Here is a 15,139-nt window from a genome sequence, read left to right as displayed (position 1 = left end):
CCAACTATTTTGGCTCGTTTTACATTTCTGTACGTGTAATTTTATTTCATGATCACAGCAGTACTGTAAGACAGGTGTTGCTTTTTATATTTTACTCTACAGAAGAGGAAAGTGATACGCAGTTAAGTATCCTTCTTAAGTTAACAAGCAAAATGAATTCCTTAGTTCAAAATGCCTTAACATGTGCTTCTACTATGCGTAATTTATCAAGGACTTCCTTTTTGCTTTCAGGGATGACTTGTCAAGCTCGAACATCATACACTGAAGATGAAGTTCTTTGGGGCCACCGTTTTTTCCCTGTAATTTCCTTAGAAGAAGGATTCTTTAAAGTTGATTACTCCCAGTTCCATGCAACATTTGAAGTCCCCACGCCACCTTACAGTGTGAAAGAACAGGAGGAAATGCTTCTTATGTCGTCCCCTTTAATAGCACCAGCCATAACTAACAGCAAAGAAAGACATAATTCTGTGGAATGCTTAGATGGACTAGATGACATTAGTACCAAACTTCCATCTAAGCTGCAGAAAATTACTGGAAGAGAAGACTTTCCCAAAAAACTCTTGAGAATGAGTTCTACAACTTCTGAAAAAGCCTACAGCTTGGGCGATTTGCCCATGAAACTTCAACGAATAAGTTCAGTACCTGGCAACTCAGAAGAAAAACTGGTATCTAAAACCACCAAAATGTTGTCTGATCCCATGAGCCAGTCAGTGGCTGATTTGCCACCAAAGCTTCAAAAGATGGCCGGAGGAGCAGCCAGGATGGAAGGGAATCTTCCGGCAAAACTAAGAAAAATGAACTCTGATAGATTCACATAACCAAACACCCCTTCAGGCATTATTTACTGTTTGATTTGGTAATAGTCCAATATTTGGCTGATGAGGTAATCCTCTTTAAGGAATCTGAAAGGTACATTTTTTCCCCCAGTCATATATACATATTTGAGAACCTTCCTTTTCAAGTATTGCTAATGTGCAAAAGATAAAGTTGTAAAGGGAGGACATCAGAAGGAAGTTCTATTAACGGGCATGTATTATCACATCAAGCATGCAATAATGTGCAAATTTTACATTTAGTTTTATGGCATGATTTATATATGGTATATTTATATTGTATATTATGGAAAATGTATATATATATATTTAAAGGGGTAGTACCCTGCACAACATTTCTAACATACGTATTAAGCCAAACATGAATTGATAGCTTTCAGGGTGATAAAACTATATATATATATGTGTGTGTGTGTGTACACATAGTTTTATATATACACACACATATATGTACATATATACACATACACACACACGTACATACATATATCTGATAAAATTGTGATGTTTCGTTCAAAGTTGTAGTTCTTGTGCATGTTTACTTTATTAGGCTAGGAAGGCTTCTGGCATTAATTATTAATACCAAATATTTTAGCCTTAAATTATTTGTCATTTTAAAATCTGATTTAATGTTTTCTGCTGTTTAAGGTCCTGGAAGGTTTTCAGTTGTTCTTTATACGAGGGAGTCACACAAGTCTGTGCTACTTATGGCCCTGCAAAAATATAACCATTATATGTTTAACTTGTAAATTTTGAAGCATACTAATACGCTGACAATTTCTTATGATTTTTAAAAGTTGCTAGTACTGGGAAAAAATAAATATTGCCATTTTGAGAGTTGGTCCTTTCCTGGACTGATTAAAGTCTGGAAATCTCTTTTACGTACAATCTAATACAAATATGAGCTCTGAACAAATGTTGAATCACTGTAATAGTCAGTAGCGAAGTTATATTGAATATATTGGAATCTGTGTGAAATTACATAATTAATGGTCCCTGTTTCAAACTGAGTCAATTGGTAACATTTTCACTCTTTCTCTCAAACTTTTGTCATTTTAAAAATCAGTAATTTATCTTTGAGGAGATAAAACAATACAATGAAACAGATGATAGGTATTTATGTGTAAAATCTGTATGTCTCATTGAGTCTCTTTTTATGCCATTCTCCTGTTTGTGGCACTTGTTATAGCAGGACAGACTCTTTTCCTCACCTGGGGAACCTATTTCATCCCTTGCCTGTCACTCAATTCCGAAGGAATGTTTTGTATATACCTGAGAGAATTTAAAATCAGATAACTTGAAGATATTTTACCCATGTGAGTTTTTTGTTTTGTTTTGTTTCGGTAAACACTCAATTTATTGGTGTCTTGGATCTCTGGCCCACCAAAATAATTTTAGCAGTACTATTTTTTGAACCCAAAGGTTTGATATTTATGACTCATTAGTAGGAATCAAAACTGTTCCTCAGAAGAACACATGAAAAATAAAGATTTGAAATGCAGAGATTTTAATGAAAATTTACAAGTGCTTCTTGTCAGAATATCATGGATTTTCCTATAAAGCTTTTTGGGGTATTGCAATCTAAGTCTGTCCAGAATTAATCTACTTCTCCTTATAAATTGTAAATCCTTAATAGCTGGTTTGGGCTCCCACCATTTCCCATTGTTTTTAGCAATCCTGTGATGATTTTCGTATTGGAAAATTATTACATCAACAATTCTATCATTGACTACAATAATACCTTCTGGCTACCTCTGTATCAACCAAATTCTGCAGGTGCAAACATATACCAGGGAATTGTTACTGGCAAAATGATCAACCTTGAGCATCCAACCACTGTGAATAGAGCTGGTTGCCCTAACCCTTACCCCCAAACTTTCTTATTTACTGGATATAGGAAATGAAATAGTAGCAGAGAGAGAAGGGGACCCAGGGGTCACAGTATATTTATTATCAGTGGAAGAGACTGCACAGATCATTTAGTCCAACCACTTAAAACTAAACAGAGCCATAATTTAATTTAGAGAGTCATTTTAATTTGTTTTTGGCACCAAGAGGATTATGAGACCAAAAATAAACTCTCCAAATATATTCATTCATTCATTCAACAAAATTTTTGCATGTCTTTAATGTTCTAGGCATTTTTAGCTCCTGTAGATTTGGATATGACTAAGTCAGAGGAGGTCACTGCCCATTCAAACACTGCATATCAGTAGGAGTGGGGGGAGGGGAGACAAAAAACAAATGACACAATTTCAGAGTCAAAATATCAGTTAAGGGAAGGAAAACGGTAACGTGATGGAAAATGACTGGGTGAAATAAGAATTGATTATTTTAGAAGAGGTGACTGGCTTAGGGAGGGGGTGATCTTTGAACAAAGACCTGAATGATGAGAAAGAACCACTGTTGTCAAATTTTTCTTAGTGAATGCTGTTCCTTTAACTTTCCCACATATGTATGGGAAAGGTATGATTTCTGCATGTAATTGCAGTTTAACCCCTATTGCTAAGTTGATCATAGGTCCCGGTTTACCCAGGAGAGTTCCAGTTTATACCTGTTGTACCTGTGTAATTATTACTAATACTCCCTTTCACTCTTATAATGTCCTGGTTTGGATGATATATGGTGACTCTACGTTTTTGTTGAAACTAAATTATGAAGTCTGATATATTTGGATAAAAATAAAGAATTGCTTTTTCTTCTCATTTTGCTGATTTTTTTGACACTGGTCATTCCAAGCAAAGTCATCTCAGTTTCATATATTTTAGCCTGTAGGACTTCTCATCAAAGTGATTTCCTGTAACATTTGTTCAATCTGTACATGACATGTTTTCCTAGCAGTGAAAAGTTATGCATTTTATTGACTGAATAAAAAATTAACCTCTGGTGTTTCCATTTCAGGAATTTGTAAGAGCTCACATCAAAGGGAGTAAAAGTCAACTTAAGTCAAGATAATTTTCAGCCCACCAGTGTGGTGACTGAAAAAAAAAAAAAAAGCAAAATCTAATGTGTTCATTGAACTGAATAATTCAACTTAACTAGAAACTAGTCCCTTTTAATGGGATTTTCATGGTATAGCTCCTGTCATGGTAAAATATTTCATTCTGTTTATCAAAATGATGTAAATTAAAAAAACACAATTATTTTGATAATGCCTATTTTCAATTTAAATATCCTCATAAATATGTGAATATGCTTTTGTAAATATATATTAAACTAAAAATAAGGATATTTTATTATTGATTATTTCTGAAGAAATTCTTATGCTGTTTTAAATTCATCCATATATGGCATTAAATATTCTGAAAAATATTTAGTTGTCTCAGTACTCAAGAGCCACTTTGTGGAAATAGAATGGAACCATAATGGATGATTTCTCTGGGAGGAAAAGTGAGATTCTGGGGAAGGTGGCTTACATTCTATTTGAATGAAAGTTTCTACCATTTCATACCATGAAGAGAGTTCAGTGTGACTGCACAGCACATCTGTGAGCTCTATTCCGAGTATGTGCTTGAGTTCTGTTGTACATATTCAGATTAGCATCAAACTAATTGCATTGTCCAGCATGCATTTTATTATTATTTAAATGTACAAGGTCATTTAGGTTACAAAAGCAGAAACTTATGTAATCAATACTGCAAGTTCAGTTTTATAAAAACTGTATTAAACTTTCAAAATATGATTGGGTTAAATTTCTGTAGCGTGCTCATCATTTTTCTACTTCCCAAGAGTTAATTACTCACATTACTTGATTTGGTTTATCGTAAGACTTTTAACTCCTAAAAATCAATGATTAAATGATTGAAAACTTAAATCATTATAAGTCATTCCTTGAGGGTTACATTTATTTTGGCTCCTTACTGGTGAGATGCTTCAGCAATATGGAACCTGAATTTAATAATACAGATTATTTGAGACCTGCATTTCTTGGAGGAAGCTTCATGACCATCTTACCCTTTGCTGAACCTGAGTCTCAAAAGCCACAGTAAGTAAAGCAGACAAATACACTGTTTTCCTGATTTTGTTTAAATATCAAATCACCTTTTAGAAAAGCGCTCAGTTACTTTTTCTGACAGTGTTTCAAAGAAAAAGTGTTTTCCTAATTTTAGATCAGATGAGTTCAATATGTCATATGTCCAACTCTCTGACACCTCACAGAATTAATCTGCAAAGCCAAGTTCCCGTAGCTTCTGACCTAGAGGAGTTCAAAAAGGATGATCCTCCTCATCCAGTAGAATTTTTTTCCAAATCATGATTTTTTTTACCTGAAAAGTTTTCTTCAAATCATGGCTGTTTCTGAATATTCAGGCTGTGTAGGATCAATGAACAAAAGATATGGTAGGGTCCATTATCTCTTCTCATTGCTTACTAAGATCAGTATCCAATATAACTCTTGCTTATCCTTTCCCAGCTCCACGAGTCAATCACTTGCATGCTGATTTGCACATAGTATTTGGATCTTCACAACAGTTCTACATGGTAGAGATTATCCCCATTTTACACTTGAAGAAACTGATTCTCAGACAGGTTGTTTAGAGAATCCGCAAACCTGAGTAGTCTCTGCGCTCTTTGGTGGTTCTACTGATATGCAATTGCTTCTTCTGGATTTTCCATTTGGGGGCATTTTCTGTTTACTTTACACAGTGGTAGATGAAGATCTGGTTCTATTTCTAAAACTTGCTGCCCACCATACCTCTACTACATACACCCTACCCTAAATTCCCAATATTGTTATATGGTTTTCATATTTTTAATTAGATTAATTATCAGTGTTTTAAGTTCTACTGCATTTGAGCCCATATGTTTTGATCATTTTACTCACCCTTACAGCCTTTTCCTCCCTAGAGTTGATAGTCATTTTTTCTTTGCTTATTTATACATGTACTTATCGCTAATTTAGCCACAGCGTCCTTTCCGATTATAAATACTTTCCTGTTAATTCTTCAAACACATAAAATATTGGAACAGTTTTCTCTTCTTGACGAAATCCCTACCAAAGCATCCTGATCTGCTCAATTTTGTAAATTTCTCTCAATTTATAGCTGTTGTCTTGGGATCTCCTTTTATCATCATCATGGGGATTCCATTCACCTCTTTCTAGGTATAGAAACCCTGTTTCATGGTAAATATGCAGTTTTCTTGGTTTACTCCTTGGTTTTCCTTTTTCTTTTTTTTGTTTTTTTGGCCATGCTGCACGGCATGTGGGATGTTAGTTCACTACCAGGGATCGAACCCGTGCCCTCTACAGTGGTAGCGTGGAGTCTTAACCATTGGACCACCAGGGAAGTCCCTAATCCTTGGTTTTGATAAAGCACATTTTCCAGGAGTTTCTCAGGGGGAAAAAAAAACCTGGTAGTAAACTTTTTGAAACCTTGATTTCTTTAAATAAATTAATTCTTCCCTAATAATTAATATTAAGAGTCTGGACTAGTGTAGAAATGGCGTTCCTTCTGAATTTCAGCAACACTGTTCCTTTTTCTCCTAGTTTCCAGTGTTGCTATTGAGATGTCTGATGCTATTAAGTTTTAATCCCTTGTGTGAAACTGATTTCTCCCCTTAAAACTTATAGGATATTCCAATCTTCCCTGGTGTTCTAAAATTTCAAAATTTCTGCCTAAATGTGCATCCATTTTAATCTTTTGCCATGTGCTTTCAATCTGGAAACTCATGCCCATCAGGAAAATTTTCTTAAGTTTTTTTCCCTTTATTTACTCCCTTCCATCTTCCTCTGTCCTCCTTTCTGGAATTTTCATTATTTGGATGTCAGAACTCTTGGAATGATTTTCTAATATTCTCATTTCCTCTTTTATTTATCTCTTTGTATCTTTTCTCTATTTTCTTGGAGATTTTCTTAATTTTATCATCTATGACTTTCATTTATATCCATCTATTTGATTTCACTTAACTTCCAAGATGTTCATTTCTCACAGAGTAGTCTTAATTTTCAAGAACTTTTTGTTGTTCTCTAAAGGTTTCCTTTTTTAAAGGGTCTTTTTCTTGTATCATAAGTGAAGAATTTTAGCTCTCTCAAATTTTTGATAGTGTGTTTTAAATGTTTCTTCTACCTTCATTCTGTTTCTAATATCTTTTAATACATATGATTTTGAATTTATTTTCTATGGAAGCAACTAAAAAGATTATTGAGGCTCTGTGCAATTGTATGCAGTATGTCCAAGCATACGTAGTCTTCACTTTTCAGTGACATGGTAGGACTATTTATGGAAGTTATTGATAGTATCTTTAGGTTTCTTCTTTAAGGTCAATGACATTGCCCAGATAAGACTCTTTTAATCACCTTCCTACAGAGGAGGTACCTGGCCGCCATTGTTCTGAGGACCAGTTGAGTTGATTAAAACAAAGGAAAGTCTGCTTTTTAAACAAACTTTCAGGAGTTCTTCTTGCTACTGTCTCCTTTCCTGACCTTTATTCCCTGCTATGCCTTTAAAATTCCTCTACTATTGTTTCAATAATTTCAGGAAGTAGCAGTAGTAAATACTTATATTTAATCTACCATTTTGAGAAGACAGGCCAGCTTAAGTGTATTAGTTTTCTATCACTGTTATAATCAATTACCACAAATTTGGACCATAAATAACACGAATGTATAATCCCACAGCCTGTAGCTAGAAGTTTGACATGGGTCTCACTGGGCTAAAAATACGTTACTAGGGCTGCAATTCTATCTGGAGGCTCTAGAAGAGAATTCATTTCCTTGATATTTTCAATTTCTAGAGGCCATCCATATTCTTTGGCTCATTGCCCTCTCCTTGCATCATCAAAGCCGAGAAAGTTGCATCTCTTTGTGCCTTTCTTTCATAGTCACATCTTCTTCTGACTCTTCTACCTTCTGCCTCCACTTTTAAGGGCCATTGTGATTACACTGGGCTCACGTAAATAATCTAAAATAATCTTCCCATATCTGTCCTTAACGTAATCACATATGCCAGTCCCTTTTGCCAAGCAAGGTAACATATTCACAGGTTCCAGAGATTATAATGTGGATTTCATTGGGGACTGCTATTCTATCTCACTAATCTTTCTTACTTATCCCCTTTTATATAAAAAGAATGTAGTTTCAACAAAATATTTTTCCCCATATCTAAGTATATTTAAAAATAGGGGCAGCGTTTATTTTCATTAATGACGTCCTTCCTTGTGAAGAAACGTATTTAACAAGACATTATTTAATTATTCTCTTAGGAGTCTATTTTTGACCTAGTTGTGAGAAAATGTCTGACCAGGCTTTATTTTCCAGTTCTTCACAGAAGTGGAAAAAACAAAATAAAACAACAAAGCAATGTTTCATTAAATAGATTGAAAATAACATCCATAACTTCAATGTCCTGAATCTAAGCTTGTACATCAAGTCTGCTTTTCTTGGTTAGCGTCCTATGCTTTGGTCTTAAAAAATATCAAAGGTGGATTTAAATTTCAGTACATAACTTAAAAGCTAGTATCAGTAGTGTCAGCTAGTGTCAGTATTTGTTGGCAGAAAAATATGTGCCACATAGACACTTAAAATGTACGAAAGCTTGTGACCTAGAAATTAATTTTAGAAAATAAATTCCATTGTATTTTAACCAAAAGAACAATGAACTGTATGCAGAGACACTGGATGGGCCCATGGGAGTTGGTATTTTGATCAACGTTTACGTTTCAGTAGCTGACTGAATGAGAAGGGGAAATCAGAAAATGTCACGTAGATGAAGTTTTATTTTTATAAATCAAAGTTGATAACATGTCTTCTACCCAGTATTCCATTATTACAATGATATGGACTTACAGTGATAAAGACTTGTAAAGTCTATGAGATATATGGCTTCCTTTTTTGTTAAAGCTTCCTAAATAAATGATTGGTTTTTATAATCAACTTTTATCTCTTCTCTCTCTTACACTGATGAAGTGACTTCTTGGTTTCATAAGCTATTTGTATTAAAAGGAAAATTGTGCACAGAATTGTTGCAGGAAGGGGGGCCCAAGAGTGGCTCTTGTCTAACACTCGGAAATGAACTGTCCGAGGAGACACACGTGCTGACAAAGCAAGAGATGTTATTGGGAAGGAGCACCCAGGCGGAAAGCAGCAGGGTAAGGGAACTCAGAACTGCTCTGCTGTGTGGTTTGCAGTCTCGGGTTTAATGGTGATGGGATTAGTTTCCGGATTGTCTCTGGCCAATCATTATGACTCAGGGTACCTTCTGGTGGTGCATGCAATCACTCAGCCAAGATGGATTCCAGCGAGGAGGATTCTGGGGTGTTGGTAGGACATGTGGACTAGCGTCTCCTTTCTCCTTTTGACTTTTCCCGTATTCTTGTGGTTGGTGGTGGCTTGTTAGTCCTTGTTAGTTCAATCTCTGTCGTAAGATAACTCATGCAAATTGTTACTGTCTTTGCCTGGCCAGGGCAGGCGGTTTCAGTCAGTGTTTCCCCTAACAGAATAATACAATTAATTATATTATAGACTTGTATTTTTGTATAGGTTTGACTTCACTGGCTCTCACTTTCCCTGTATGTAAGATTTATAGTATGAAACTATATTACATTACATTCTGAGATTTGTATTTCACATTATTCAGAATTTTTCTTAAAATATCTAGATTTGGACATGTGAATGAACTCTCTCATCCACCTGTGGTTTTTTGACTAAGTTGACTCATGTTTATTGTCAGACACTTTCCATTCTTGATGACTTACAGAGTTGATATTTAACAGTAAAGAAAACATTAAGTGGCAGATATTTGGTAAATTGAGATCTATTCTGTGATAAAGTATACAGTTTCTTAAAGAAAATAAGATTAATGATAAATCTTAGGCTAGTTAGTGGATAAAATAATTATTGATGATTAAGTTGGAGGACAAAAAAAAGTTTACATGGAGAAGTATACATTACAGTTAGTCTTGAAGCAGGTAGTTTCCCTCTTGGATGAGAATCAAATGTTGGTACAGTTGGAATGGAGCACTAACTGCGAATGACCAGTATTTATACCAATAATGTATTCTGAATCCATAAGTTATTTTTTAGTCACTGGTTATATATTTTATCTTGTTTCTTTTCCCAATACCTTATATTAATATTTTCCAAATTGTCAAGCATGCCTTTTATATAAGGGAGCTCTTACTTGAGGATGATGGAATCAATTTTACCTTATGCAGAATCTGTACCACCTGTTGTCCATTGACATGAACTTTCTGGGCACTCATCCAGTTTGAAATTAACTTCAGGGTTGCCACCTCCACAGAGACCCATCATCTTAAAAGCTTCAAATCAATAAACCCTTGTTTGGTCAATTTTGTGTGCCTACTATGTTGTAGGTGTTATGATATACACTAGAGTTATAGAAGGTAATAAAAGCTTTTCAAACTTGTTAGAAATGACTTAATGAAAATACACTTCTGAATGTTTTGAAACATAACTGCATAGGATACTATGGGCACACTGAGGAAGAAAGTGATCCAATTCATATCAGGTGTGGGATTGGGGTGGGGTTAAAGAGGGTGGAAGGATCTTGAAAAGTATTTTGCAGGAAAGGTTACTGGGATTGTGTTTTCAGAGATTTGGAGAAATTACATAGATAATGAAAAGGAGAAGTAAAGGAAGCAGTGTTATAGATTCATAGAGTTTGGAAAACATGTGTTGCAAATATAAGTAGCTCAGAAAGACTAGAACATGGGGTATGATCATGGGGTACATTAGATCATGAAGTACATTAATATAGGAGATAATCAGACAGGTAAGTAGGGACCCATTCATAAAAGATATTATAGCCCTCAAAAAATAGTTGGGTTTTTATGTGGAAGACAACTTTTAAAGATTTTGAAAGGACGATGGAATCAGATATGTATTTTTAAAAGTTCATTCTTCCAATATACACAAGGGATAAATAAATAAACTCCACAATTTTTATTTCATTGGAACCAATATATTTTTCATTATACTTTATTTACAGCTTACATCCCTCAGAATTTATGAGGCTTGCAAAATGTTATAGGAGAATATAAGTAAGACTGAATACACAGAGAGATGAGAAAAAAAAACCAAAAAAACATATTCTTACTGTAAAGTTAATTTAAATACTATAACTGAATGTAATATTTCACTCCTGGCAAGTAGGGGGAAAAAAAGAAAATCATTTTATGTAGTTCCCCTTATCTGAAAAGGAAAACGCTAGAAATTCCCCAAAGAACAACCAACAATTTCAGATCTTTTTAGCTCTCATTATACTTTCACAACATTGTCTCTTTTCTCAACCATTGCAATTAAGCACTCCGAATTACCTGAACTGGTCCCCAAAGGAAAGTGTTATTTGAAAGTGTATTTCCTCTCTTTCATTCACTTGATGCATTTAAGAGCATTAACTTGATTTAAAGAAAGATGGTAAAATTCAAACTCTGAAGAAGCAAATATTAAAACAATATAACAGTTTTAATATTGGCAGCTTGCTAATCAAGAGGTCATTTTTGTATCAGCTATGTGTTTTAGAGGAAGAACTCCTTTCATCTCTAATCCAAGACGGAATTTCAGAAAAAGCAATATCTGGTGTCGGCACATAAATTTGAGTAGTCTGGAATAATATTATAGACTTTCCATTATTTAAAATTTAATAATTAAAGATTCACTGGTTAAATCACTAGAATTTAAAATTTATGCAACAAAATGTCTTTTTCCGATAATTATTTGCAAAGAAATAAAATCTTGATTGTTATTAGACACCACTCAAAGAAATAAATGTTCTTGCATTGACCCTTTCATTCAACCTTGGGATTCAGCATAGTGACCCACCAATGTAGACCACATCCCTGGAATGGTGTGAGCTTTGATAAGATACAAAACATAGTTGCTGCTTTACAATTTTAATTTATAGCTTTTACCACATCTAGGGAAAGAGAAATAAAAACAAAGCCAATCAATGGTATATATCTTGGTGTCCCCCAAATCATATAGATCATTTGAAATTTCAATAAAATTTAATTGACCTCTCTAATCAATATCTGGAATGATGGGCACAGATACAGTGTATTCTCTGAGTATCTTGGTTGGGTTAGACAAATGCCAACCTCCACTTGGTTTCACCATATAACCCTGGCTTAATTTATATATAGTGAAAAGTGAAATAAGCATGGCAGACATTTTTTTTGCCATACTAAGATAGATTTAATTTTAATTAAAGGTTTAACTTTCATTTTCTTTCAGAATAATTCTTCAACTTAGTGTGCTTTCTTGGAAGAAATTCATTCCTGAACTATCTGAGTATTCAGTATGTTTACTGGTAGCTGACTTGGCCAAAACCAAACAGGAAACAATAGTGAGAAGCCTGAAGATAAGAAAGCAAGTCAGCCAAACTCCATCTCAAAGTAGTTTAAAAACATCTGAATCTCTGATCACCATTCCAAGTACTTGCTTTAATTAGTGTTAGAATTCATACCTATTCAGTGCATTAAAAATAACTAGATCATAGTTTAAAAATAATAAATGACCTGATATATTTTGGTGTACATATATTTATACACATTCCCAGAAAGTTTGAAATGTAGAAATAATACTCTTTGTTTGAGAGGGAGGAAAGAGACTACAATAATTATTTTAGCTGTTTGCATTCACATATATAAATGATTTCAAAATAAATACGCAAGTTGTAGAAGAATTATAAAATACTCATAATTTTTTAAGACAAGAGGAGGACTATTTTTGTATTTATCTGTGAATGAGACACTCAGGTCATAGAATAATTTTAGTTGAGTCTAGAAGAGGAAACTAGTTCTAATGCAGAAAATTCAGTGACTCTAGTCTGCACCAGGCCTCCATGTAAACAAACTGAATGGTTTGAATAGATCGCCACATACTGTGACTTGATTGTCACTAATTCTTTACAGGAAACAGGTGACCCCTTATTTGCCAAAGTGTAGAACCATTTTTTGTTCCATATTCATCTTCCAGATAGAAGTTACTCCTATGCCAGTGAGGACATATTGGTATTGAATTACATCACATTCTCTTCCAGGACTATGGTACTGGGTGTGCAATTACTGTTCCAACTATCCTCAGAAAGTTTTAGATACATGCCCACTGAACTTTTTTTTTTTTAACATCTTTATTGGAATATAATTGTTTTACATTGTTGTGTTAGTTTCTGCTGTATAACAAAGTGAATAAGCTATAGGTATACTTATATCCCCATATCTTCTCCCTCTTGTGTCTCCCTCCCACCCTCCTTCCAGGTAGTCACAAAGCACCGAGCTGATCTCCCTATGCTATGCAGCTACTTCCTACTAGCTATCTATTTTACATTTGGTATTGTATATGTCCATGCCACTCTCTCACTTCGTCCCAGCTTACCCTTTCCCCTCCCCGTATACTCAAGTCTATTCTCTACCTCTACGTCTTTATTCCTGTCCTGCCCCTAGGTTCTTCAGAACCTTTTTTTTTTTTTTTTTAGATTCCATATATATGTGTTAGCATACAGTATTTCTTTTTCTCTTTCTGACTTACTTCACTCTGTATGACAGATTCTATGTCCATCCACCTCACTACAAATAACTCAGTTTTGTTACTTTTTAATGGCTGAGTAATGTTCCGTTGTATATATGTGCCACATCTTCTTTATCCATTCATCTGTCAATGGGCACTTAGGTTGCTTCCATGTCCTGGCTATTGTAAATAGTACTGCAATGAACACTGTGGTGCATGACTCTGTTTGAGTTATGGTTTTCTCAGGGTATATGCCCAGTAGTGGGATTGCTGGGTCATATGGTAATTCTCTTTTTAGATTTTTAAGGAACCTCCATACTGTTCACCATAGTGGCTATATCAATTAACATTCCCACTAACAGAGTAGGAGGATTCCCTTTTTCTCCACAACCTCCCCAGCATTTATTGTTTGTAGATTTTTTGATGGTGGTCATTCTGACTGGTGAGTGGTGATACCTAATTTTAGTTTTGATTTGCATTTCTCTAATGATTAGTGACATTGAGCATCCTTTCATGGGTTTGTTGTCAATCTGTATATCTTCCTGGGAGACATGTTTATTTAGGTATTCTGCCCATTTTTGCATTGGGTTGTTTGTTTTTTTGATATTGAGCTGCTTGAGCTGCTTGTATACTATGGAGATTAATCCTTTGTCAGTTGCATCATTTGCAAATATTTTCTCCCATTCTGAGGGTGTTTTTTTTGTCTTGTTTATGGTTTCCTTTGCTGTGCAAAACTTTTAAGATTTATTAGGTCCCATTTGTTTATTTTTGTTTGTATTTCCATTTCTCTAGGAGGTGGATCAAAAAGGATCTTGTTGTGATTTATGTCAGAGAGTGTTCTACCTATGTTTTCCTCTAAGAGTTTTATAGTGTCTGACCTTACATTTAGGTCTTTAATCCATTTTGAGTTTATTTTTGTGTATGGTATTAGGGAGTGTACAAATTTCATTCTTTTACATGTAGCTGTCCAGTTCTCCCAGTACCACTTATTGAAGAGGCTGTCTTTTCTCCATTGTATATTCTTGCCTACTTTATTAAAGATAAGGTGACCATATGTGTGTGGGTTTATCTCTGGGCTTTCTATCCTGTTCCATTGAACTACATTTCTATTTTTGTGCCAGTACCACACTGTCTTGATTACTGTAGCTTTGTAGTATAGTCTGAAGTCAGGGAGCCTGATTCCTCCAGCTCTGTTTTTCTATCTCAAGATTGCTTTGGCTATTTGGGGTCTTTTGTGTTTCCATACAAATTGTGCAATTTTTTGTTCTAGTTCTGTGAAAAATGCCAGTGGTCACTTGATAGGGAGTGCATTCAATCTGTAGATTGCTTTGGGTACGATAGTCATTTTCACGTTATTGATTCTTCCAATCCAAGAACATGGTATATGTCTCCATCTGTTTGTATCATCTTTAATTTCTTTCATCAATGTCTTATAGTTTTCTGCATACAGTTTTTTGTCTCCTTAGGTAGATTTATTCCTAGGTATTTTATTCTTTATGTTACAATGGTAAATAGGAGTGTTTCCTTAATTTATCTTTTAGATTTTTCATCATTAGTGTATGGGAATGCAAGAGATTTCTGTGCATTAATTTTGTATGCTGCTACTTTACCAAATTCATTGATTAGCTCTAGTAGTTTTCTCGTGACATCTTAGGATTCTCTATGTATAGTAGCATCATGTCATCTGCAAACAATGACAGTTTTACTTCTTCTTTTCCTATTTGAAATGCTTTTATTTCTTTTCATCTCTGATTGCTGTGGCTAAAACTTCCAAAACTATGTTGAATACTAGTGGTGAGATTGGGCAAACTTGTTTTGTTCCTGATCTTAATGGAAATTCTTT

The 15,139-nt window shown here is 34.6% G+C and overlaps 1 protein-coding gene across 1 annotated transcript in view; it reads left to right on the top strand.

Moving 5' to 3' along the window:
* Window positions 1-4,515, top strand: part of KCNJ3 (potassium inwardly rectifying channel subfamily J member 3) — a 160,491-nt gene extending 155,976 nt beyond the window's left edge. Inside the window, exon 3 of the mRNA XM_060015702.1 lies at window positions 232-4,515. Coding sequence (XP_059871685.1) covers window positions 232-818 — 587 coding nt within the window. The 3' untranslated portion in view covers window positions 819-4,515. The remainder of the gene's footprint in view (window positions 1-231) is intronic.
* Window positions 4,516-15,139: the final 10,624 nt, after the last annotated feature.

Source organism: Delphinus delphis, chromosome 7 (assembly GCF_949987515.2).
Source record: "Delphinus delphis chromosome 7, mDelDel1.2, whole genome shotgun sequence".
Taxonomy (NCBI): Eukaryota; Metazoa; Chordata; class Mammalia; order Artiodactyla; family Delphinidae; genus Delphinus; species Delphinus delphis.
This window is presented reverse-complemented; position numbering and strand designations above follow the sequence as displayed.